The sequence below is a fragment of the Fukomys damarensis genome, unplaced genomic scaffold (assembly GCF_012274545.1).
Source record: "Fukomys damarensis isolate Sample0158 unplaced genomic scaffold, DMR_v1.0_HiC HiC_scaffold_7, whole genome shotgun sequence".
Lineage (NCBI taxonomy): Eukaryota > Metazoa > Chordata > Mammalia > Rodentia > Bathyergidae > Fukomys > Fukomys damarensis.
Window position 1 is genome coordinate 24,214,847 of NW_022900919.1, and position 10,231 is coordinate 24,225,077.

Genomic DNA, 10,231 nt, shown 5'->3' on the forward strand with positions numbered 1-10,231 from the left:
CCTGGGGACCACAGCAGGGTGGTGGAAACCCTGACCCCTTCTCATTTACTGTGTTTGTTTGCCAGGAGAGGAGCCATGATATTTGTATAGTTTAACATTAATTTTTTTAAATTAATTATAAAAATTTAGTGCTTTATAAGGTTCATGTCAGTGGTCAGTCATATCAGTGTCACCTTAAAGAAAAGGTAAATTTTATCCTTGAAGTTTCACTGAAGAAAATGAGAACTACTATCGAATGTTTGCAATAGATCTTTTATTGAAATATTAGTTTCATTACATGGACTTTGACACATCTTTAAGCACATCTTCGGCTTAAGACTGGGATGGGGCACTGCAGAGGACCAACCAGCAGCACAAGGAGTGTGGAGCCAAAGCACCGACACACAGGGAGGAGGTCCAGGGCCCAGCATATGCTCGGGGCTGGCCACTGCATGAAAGTCCCAAGAGAATCTACAAGGGTTGGTGGGTTTTTTTTTAAAGGCTTTGGAATGTCTAGAAGTTAAACCAAAGTACCAGGCTTTAAACATTAGGCTCACATTCGGGATTATATTTTAATAAACAGTCTAAAAATCTTAAGTGGATAGATCACTGAAACTATAGCTTGCAGCTAACTTACACAGTGACTCTAGGATTCTAAAATAAAAAGCTAACCTCTGATCTAGAAAGCATGTTTGAATCTAAAATATGCTTTTGAAAAGCACTCTGCGAGACTCACTGATGTGGACAAAATTGTTTATTTATGCATAAACCATGACAAGATATTTTGGCCATTGTACTAGTGTAGAACAAATCTAATTCAGCTAATGCATCTTCAAGAGGTGATGAGAGAAGGGGCCGTCCTGGTGTCTGCCAGAGAAAGGCCTTTGGGCAGGTCATGTTGAGATGCAGGCAGGGAGTGGCAGAAGAGTTCTTGACATTGGCTTTGCTTCTGTTTGGTGGACCGGCCACCATAACAGAACAGCTCTGCATGCCTGGTGCTTTGCCTGAGCTAATCACAACAAATGCACCAAGTTCTACTGCAGACAAATCAGCCTTCCAAGTCTTGGCTCCTACACAAAATGTTCCTATGCTGGGTCTTGCTATCCCCATAGCAGGGTAGTTTTAATTGGCACTGACAATAGCTGGAAAAATACTTAAAATGTGCTGTTCTGTATGTGTGTGTGTGTGTGTGTGAGAGAGAGAGCTGCTGAAAGCAATGATTGAACAATTCTCTCTTTAATGATGCAAGCTGTTTCTTTACCTATAATTGGGTCTATGTGGTAAGATCTGGTAACAACTGAGTGGTTCTGAGAACCATATGGGTGTCCACATTGAGCCAAATTCCTGAGCTGTACATTTTTACCACCTTATGTGCTTCTCTTCTCATTTTCCACCTATCCTGCAAGGCACAGAGACCTTCAGTACTTGTGTTGTGTCTCTTTGCCAAGAGTCCCGAAGGCCACATGTCCAGATGACTCTGTGGTTCTTGGCACATTTCTACTATTTGCACAGCTGTTCACTAGAGCACAGTGACCAGCCAAGGTGATGTTGCCCTCAAGAGACACCCGGCCAGGTCTGGAGACATTCTGGTTGTCACAGTGAGGAGCAAGGTATTCCTATCATCTGGTGAGCTGCTAAATATCCTACAATATACAGGGCAGATATCCTCACCTCAGCAAAAATCACCCAGCCTCGACTGTCAATGGCACTGACGTTGAGAGCTTGTCCTAATGGAACCACAAAAATAAGCACTTTATAAGATTTTTGTTGGGGTTATTTAGATCTATTTCTAGGAAATGTCTTTATAGAATTGGCATGATATGCAGAGTTTATGTGGCAGAATGTCTTACTTTACGAATGAGTTTAGGAATCAGGGTTTATAGAACTTGTGGGAATCTCAAGGAGTCATGCATCTTTCAGTTAGACTTTGCTCATTGTGTTTATCATTTAAGTATGGAGATTTTGAGGCTTCAGAAGTTTCAAGAAATAAATTTATATTAGCTACCTTTTATCTTGTGACGTCTACCTATGCCAGGCACAAAATCACTTTAATACACTCTGCCACTTCATCTTCACCACAGTCTTGCAAAGCAAACATTACTGATCCCATATTACAGATGAGGGAACAGAGGCTTGAGATGGGGAGCTACTTTCTTAGGGTCACACTGTAGTAAATGATGAGATCTGGGTGCAAACCCAAGCCTGTCAGACTCAAAGAATCACTCTTCTGTCTGCATGGTTCCATCCCTAGGGATTTTTCAACCATGGAACAAGTACACCTGGGCTGCATGACAGGAGAAATACATGGGAAGAAAACAAGAATATTTTCCTCTAAAATGTGGCAGCAAATGTACTAAATATCTGCTTCCTTCTTTGGGTTTCTTCAAAGTGTTTAAAAGGGTTATACAGATTGTTTCTATACATCTCCCATCACCCAGAAAACTCAGGCAAAGAAGAACCCAGACGTTTCTTGAATCACCCAGATCACTGGAAGGCAAATCACAGTTTGCATCCCCTAACATCTGCAGGCCACACTTCCAGCCTGAGAAGCATCACTGCAGAACCCTTCGTTGCCCATCACACAGGCAGATCTCTTCACGTTCTCACAAGACTAATTGGGAAAAGCTTTTTTGTTCTATAGATACATGACACTCACGTCCATGTTAGTTAGCTTTGTTTTCCACAAGACTTCCACCCAGGGCCTGTGTTGGGGCCAGGGACTGGAGAAAGTTTCCTTCCTGGTCAGGGCTCCTCCCAGTGGCTCCAGTGGGTGACAAGTCTGAAAGGGGTGTGTGGAGGGATGTGTGGGACTTTGTGCACACCCACAGAGCCTGTTTCTGGAGAGCTGAAGGAGCTCTGCCATGCTGTGTGACTCCCGCAACATAAAGTGAGGCAGGTGCCACAGGCCAGGCCTTCTCTGTTGAGAGAATTTTGCTTCTACTCCATTGGATTAAACCAGATGTAGTAGCTTAGGGGTTGGCTTTGAGGTTTTGCACATTCCAAAGAATGTGAAAGCCATATTTTCTTTTTAGGCACTTTACAGATAACCAATGACATCCTTCAAATGGCATCTTGTGATAACTTCAGACATTGTGCTTGCTGTGTGACCTCCACACTGCAAAGGTTTTCTTCTTTCGGAGAACTTTTTTTCTTGTAATTTTGTCTCTAAAACCTAATTTTCCTGAGCTCTTTTCAAGTAGGGCTGTACAATCCCAGGGATTATTACAGCAGTAAATTCTCTGAAATAATCCCTGTTTATCTCAGAAACGAGGCAGCACCTGTCTCCATGTCCTCAGATGTGGCCACACCAACCTTAGTAAATAATTAGGATGCAGAGCTTCAGCGTGGCTTCACAGGTCCGGATTTTTGGTCCCTCCCATAAACCATACAGACTTAGAGGGGAAAGCCATTCTAAAAGGTGCTAGGTCTTGATTTCCCCAAAGCCAGACAGCTGCTTCATCTGCTCGACTTGCATGGAATGCCTTCGGAGGAGCTTCTTTGTACTTCTCAAGTCAACTCTCTTTGGTGAGCTTGGAGCAATAGGAACCATAGATTTTAAGCCACTAGCAAGTGGGGAGGAAGGTTTGCCACCAGGTCTAATATCTGGGATTGGCGGATTCAGATTCACATTTAAAGGTGGAAGGAAGCCAGGCCTAGTGTGAGCAATGCGGTCTAGGAGCAGAGTTCCAGAACCTCGTCTCTCTAGAAGGTGCGGTGGGGGGCGCACTGAGCTGGGGGAAGTGCTGGTCATGGCCTCCAGAGACTCCTGCGAGCCCTGGAAGAGGGATAGGAGGGAGCCATTGAGCTTCTTTCTGTCTGAGGGGACTTTGCCTGACTCAAGGGGAATAGGGTTGGCTGGGTCAGGGCTTGGCTGTAAGTCTGGATCGTAGAGATTGTTTTCCAGCCATTTGAGGGAGGCTGGCTCTTTGAGAGAAGAGGATCCTAATATGTTGGCCCCACTCCTTTCTTGGTCAACAGGGAGTGTTCCTCTCCAGGTCAGGCGAGGTTGGGGAACCGGGCCTTTCCAAGAGGTTGGTGCTGAGGGTGCTGCAGCCTTTAGAATCTGCTGCTCTGTGACAGTAGGGAAGAGGGCAGGGTCTTTGCCATCGATGCTGTTGGTTCTGGATAGGGGCCCCCTCTTAGGAAAGGACATATCACTGAGGTTCTTAATGACCTCGCTGTCTGTGCTGGTACCCTGGGTTTCATCCTGATGCATGGAGGAAGCCAGCACAGAGGGTGCAATCAGGCCCCACGGCTCAGACTGCAGCCTCTTCAGTTGGGGCAAACGGGCCCTCCTGAGGTTGCTAACTTTCCTACTGGGTGATCCAGGCTCAGTAAGGACCTTCGTGGTGTTACCACCACTTGAGTGTCCAGTCTGGAGGCTGAAGAAGTCATCCTCTTTCTCACTGATTGGAGCCTTCAGCTCAATGTCAGAGGGGGAGGCACACATGGGAGGTGACTGTCTCTCATCTACTTTGGGTGAAGGAGGGACGTTGAGATACTGTTTGGTAGTTTTGGTGCCTGAAGATGACTTATCTGTTGTTATGATAATCACTTCCTTCCCTTTGGCTTTGCAGGCGTCAAGGAGATGTTTCAATGCATCCTTATCATCTGCGTTTATTGCATAAACCAGAGCTGAGGCCCCAGTGCGATCCTCAAGGCTAGGGTCTGCTCCGTTCTCCAGCAACAGGGAGACCACATCTCCCCCAGCTCTCCTGATGCAGGCGTGGATAAGTGCAGTCTTGCCAGATTTATCCTGTATGTTGGGGTCCGCCCTGTTGTCCAACAGGTACTTCACCATCTTGGACTTGCTGATACTCTGCTGGTCCACATGTTTTGTGATGCATGCCACCATGAGCGCAGTTTCACCTTTGTCATTGCTCTCATTGATGTAAGCACCCCCTTCTAGCAGCAGCCTGGTCAGCCGGAGCCGCCCCAGCCACACAGCCTTCAGCAGGGAATTTCCATCAGTCCTCAATTCAGTGTTGTCGTCCATCATATTAGCTACAGCGGAAAGTCTCTGAGCCAGAGAGGCGATTAGACCTAGCAAGGGAAGAAGGGGGAAAGGTTATGCATCCTCTCACCTGTCTGTTAGTGTGATCACTCCAGGGCCTGGTACAGTCAGAGCTCAGCCTGTTACCTCAGCGAAGTCATTCAACACCCAAGTCTCCTCATCTGAGTGTGTGTGTGTGTGTGTGTGTGTGTGTGTGTGTGTGTGTTGGGGTGGTTGATAGTTGCTTACCTTATAGAACTATTGTAAAGATTTCATGAGATAGTATAAAATGCTTAATTTCTCTCATTCTAATACTTTTCACTTCTCAGTGGTCCTAGCTAGAATTGTTGAGTTCAGATCTTATACATCCATAAGCTTCCCAGGCTCCAAGGACTAATGAAAGAGAATGTCCATTGGAAATGTACTTCTTTCCAACCCAGCCTGAATCCCTGGCCTCGCCTCTCCAACATCATCTCCTGCATCTCTAGGCCTCATACTCTACCCACCTTGCAACCATCTTATTGCTTCTCAGAGGAACCACTTTCCACCTTCTTAGCACTACTCAGGTTTCTAATTATAAGGTCTTCCTGCTCTTCTTTAATTATTCATCATCCTTCAAACTGCAGCGTAAATGTTACTTCCTTTGTAATTAAGAGGAAAATCACTCAAGAGCCAATGAGAGAATGTAAAATTACAGTGACTCATATCCAGACTATATAAAGAACACCTAAAATCACTTCCTTCAAAAGAGGATACACAAATGACCAATACGCACATAAAAAGGTACTCAGCCTCATTACTCAAGAAAAACTAAATTAAGATAAAACAACACGCCACTACATTCTCACCAGGATGGCTAGAATTAGACAGAATGACAGCATGAAGGATATGAAGTTGAAGGGCAGCAGGAACCTCCTGTGAGTGTGAATTGGACCTAAACAGAACCAAAGTCCCAGTAATTTCACTTTTAGGTTTGTGCCTGTGGTTGATTGTAAAACACGGCCACAAAGTCCTCCCATGCCAGGTATATATGTGACAAGTTAGTCCCATGACTTGCTTTGATCAAAAATAATTTTGTGTGACTTTGGGGGTGAACCTTTGGAAGACCTCGCAACTTTCAGCTTGCTCCCTTGGCATTCTGCTGCAGTATCAGAAATCCTGAGCTGTCCCCCAAGTCCAGCTTGCTGTCAGTGTACAGGGAGATGGTCTCAGACTGTCCATCCCTAACCAGCCCCTAGATGACCTCATCTGAGAGGGCCAGGTGAGGCCAGACACAGAAATACCCAGAACCTACCCTGCATTGCAGGAACAGGAGGAAACAAACAGCTCTTGTTTTAAACCACTCATGGTATAGGGGTAGGGGGGTTCACTGCAACAGATCACTAATAAACAGGTATACCAGAAGACGTAGGTAGTGCTATTCACAAAAGGCAAAAATGGGGGAAGACCTGTGTTGTATCTCTGTGAGCTTTAATGCTTTGCCACTTCTCCACCAGAGAACTAATCTTGTTTACTATCTGAGTTGGCCCCTCCAAGGAACTCTGACCTACAAAGATAGGTCCTTTCTCCCTTAATAATTGGAAAGTAGAATAAAGAAAATGATGAAAAGGAGGAAGATGAAAGCAGAAGGAAGGTGGGAAGAAGAGAGACAGATAATTGGACTCTTATGCTGTGTGGGGTGCACATTACACACTTCTCATTACCTCAGAGTAGAGGGAAAGAGGAAATGAAGCAGAGAGAAAGAAGATGGTATCTCTGGGAGACTGATTCTAGCCCTTTGCTTAGAATCAGCATCCTTGTCCCCAATCTGTCCCTCATCATCCCCTCGGCACCTGAGGAGGCTGCAGGGTAAGGACAGGACATCCTAGCTCTTCTCTGTGGCCAGGAATGTTGGGCAGCCCCTCAAGCATAGCCTTCTGCATGCCCAGGGCTCTGTGTCATAGGCTATCTGTCACCATTTTCTCACTAGGCTTATCAACTGAAATCCCTTAAACAATAATAACACAGGAGCAGAGGACAGAGTCAGGCCCTGATCTCACTCTTGCAGCCCAAATAAAGCATGTCCAGCTAATATTAGCACCAGGCATGCTGCATTTAGCTTCCACTTTTCATTTCAAGAGCACTGATTTTAAAAGGCATCAGTGTACCCTACAGGTTGATGGTAGCCATATGAATTATACGAATGTATGCAGTGTCCCTGGCTTGCATATCCTTGTCTTACCTCCCCCTCTCTGTGCATTGGCTACTTGCCTTGCTTTCTTCACATGTGGGCTCAGCAAAGGCCAAATGTCTCCAAAGTTCTAGGGTCTGGTGGCAGAGGCAGAGGCACACGCCCAGCTTCCATCAACCTGGCCTGGCTTCTCCAGCAGCTGCATGGAGAGGACAGGTCACTCAGCCGTGTCAAGTAATTGAAACATGTGAGTAAGGCCAGTTTTAGGACTAGAAAAAGTGGCAGTGTCTTTTCAAACTGAACAATGCATAATCATCTTAACACGCTCAAATAAAAAAATGAAAACGCTGCTGATCAAGCAATATATGGCTGTGGCTACATCAGCTCTCAGGCCTTAATTTGGAGTCTTGCTCCACAGTATTCTAGCAACGATATATGATGGCATACAGGAAGAAGACCAAAAAGATTCAAAAAGAGATTCAAAAACTCAGCTGCTGTCTTTTTATTTCTTATTTCTAAACTCATGAAGATCAAACAAGTCAGCTCCTCTCAGAGCTGAAAACATAGAAAACTTTCATAATTTTATTAACAATAAAATAATCAAAGGATTGGGGACAAAGACTGCATCTCTATTAGAGAAGATATCTGTTTAATTTTTTGATATTGGTGATATTTTCTCTGTCATTGGAAGGTATGTTAGCTGCCATTATACTGCAGGAGAGGTAAAACAGAAAGCAGCCCTGGGGGTTAGAACGGTAGGGGATGGTGGGGTTTATGATAAGGAAAGAGCTAGCAAACTGCCCACTTCTGAAACACATGGAAAAGAACCAGTTTGACATTGCTAAGTTTTTAAGATAAGATCACAGTGCCTAGAGCAGCCAAGGTGGATGGGATTTCAAAATCCTTGAGGTGTATCAAATATTTTCAATATGAATTGCTTTCTTTTCCTCCAACCAATAAATAGGAGACCCTCTTTAAGGTATTCAACTCTGGGATCTCTTCCATGAGCTACATCCCTATCCTTTTTAGGTTTTATTTTGAGATGACAGAGTCTCACTGAATTTGCCAAGCTGGCTTCAATCTTGCGACCTCCAGAGCAGCTAGGATTATAGGTGTATGTCACCTCACTGGGCCTGGCCTCACAGAGGTTATGTAAAAGAAAAGCTCCATAAACTTTTTCAAATATCTTCTCAGTTCTTCATTCCCTCTCCCCACAAAAAAGGCTTGAGCATATGCTTTATTGCACTTAATACCCCAGAGCAAGTTTCTAGGACTTTATAATATGCATAATTTGTATTTGGCTTATTTCTAGTTATAGCTGTCATCTTGTTTCTCCTCTACTTTCTCAGATACAACTATGTATAAGCCCAACATCTTCTGAATCTTAGTAAATTGTTTTAGTTTCTATGCTGAACAAAATAGGATATGATCAATGAACATTTATTAGGTTGATCCACCTGAGATTGAAGTTTCTGTAGATCAAAAATGGCTTTAAAACTATCAGCTGGACATGTTTGTAGTATTTGTCAGAATTTGCTTTTAGTGCTGTAATTGTCCTCTACTCTAAACCTGTGAAGAAGCATTGGTCTGTGGTAGGAAAATGACAGGGAGGAGCTGCAGGAGACCTGGATTCCAACACTAGCCCTGCCCGGTGGTACCTGAGCAAGTCAGAGCAAGCAGCAACTGGCCAAATGAACAGAATCCCTGGATCCTGCCAACCTTACGGGATTGATAGAAGGCTCAAACGAGAGGTGATATGTAAACACTGCCAGAAGTTCTGTAAAAGCCTGAAGGGTCATTACCCTGAACTAAGCTCTCTGAACTCCTCCCGCAGCCCAGTCCTTTGCAAGGTGCTGCCTCGTGCAGGACCTGTCCCCTTGCCTCCCAGTTGCTGCCACCTTCCTTCCATCACACTCCAATGGCAACCCTCACCCCCACCACCGCCTCTTGACCAGCCTCCCCCAAAGCGTTATGATCCCGATTTTACAGATCTAGAGCCTGGAACTCAGGCGCAGTTAATTTTATGCAAGCGCACAGCTTTGATCCCAACTCTATTCCTTTGATCCCAAGCTCAGAGCTATTCCACGGAGGGAAGCCTTCTTGGGCACATCCTCCCGCACGGCAGCCTGGAGTTTAAGAGCACAGCCGTAATATGTGCTGGCTGTATAGACGGGGGCAAGTTTCTCAGCCTCTCTTGTTCCAGTTTCCTCGTCTGAGAAATGGGGATAATAATGATAGTACACAAACTATGAGTGTACTATAAGAATTAAGCAACCTCCGTAGAGCGTTTAACACAAGGCCCCGGAGCATGGTAAGCGCTTTATGAATGAATGTTAGATGGTTGAGCAAGTTTGGGAGCATCTTCCAAAACCCAGGAGGCCACGCGATTCAGAGGCGGCATTCGCAAGGAGCTGGGGGGGATATCGATCGTTATACTCCGCCTCTTCCTTCTGCAGTCGCGGAAGCAGTTAGAAGCAGACCAAAAGCTGAATTCCACGTTTGCTCTGCCTTCAGAGCTCATTCTCGAAGGCCCACCTCAGACAGCGGCCCTGCGCTGCGCTGGGAGCCAGGACCGGGAGCTGTCCGCGGTGCTGACACGTCTGCGGCAGCAGGCCGGGGTCTAAATGGTCGGAGAGGGAGTCAGGAGCGCGGCCCGGCGGTAAGTTCTCCTACCACTTCTCAGAAAGGCTCCGATGCACACTCTACAATCTTGTGCAAATTTTCAGGATCATAACCTCTCTCGGCCCACCCCTCCGGATTTCTGCAAAAATCTGAATGATCCCTCTTAGTTCCTGCAAAAACCCAGCAGCCTGTTGTCACTCAGCCCTACACTGCAACCATTTCCTACAGAAATTCAGGTCCCCGCGTATCTCACCGCGCGCGTCAGTGTAAAAATAAAAACGTTTCAATCGCCCTCCCTTCGTCCCTCTCCCACCGCTTCCTGTGACACAGCGGCTCTCCCCCAGCCCGCCTCCTGCCTGCCTGGCAGTGGACCTGCATCCCCGGAGCCAGATGCCCCCCGGCTGGCCACAGACCCGGGGTGCGCTTACCTGGCGGGGCCGCCGGGATCCGGGCCACCGGGGCCTCAT

The 10,231-nt window shown here is 46.0% G+C and overlaps 1 protein-coding gene across 1 annotated transcript; it reads right to left on the bottom strand.

The window, feature by feature from the left end:
* Window positions 1-243: 243 nt before the first annotated feature.
* Window positions 244-10,225, bottom strand: Ankrd34c (ankyrin repeat domain 34C). The gene is made up of 2 exons (XM_010631794.2): window positions 10,193-10,225; window positions 244-5,022 (listed from the first exon to the last, which is right to left on the bottom strand). Exon 2 carries the CDS (start codon window positions 4,976-4,978, stop codon window positions 3,401-3,403), a length of 1,578 nt encoding a protein of 525 aa, XP_010630096.1. The 5' UTR covers window positions 4,979-5,022; window positions 10,193-10,225; the 3' UTR covers window positions 244-3,400.
* Window positions 10,226-10,231: the final 6 nt, after the last annotated feature.

Coding starts and splice junctions, on each gene's coding strand:
- Ankrd34c (XM_010631794.2), bottom strand. CDS start 4,978: ATGATGGACGACAACACTGAATTGAGGACTGATGGAAATTCCCTGCTG.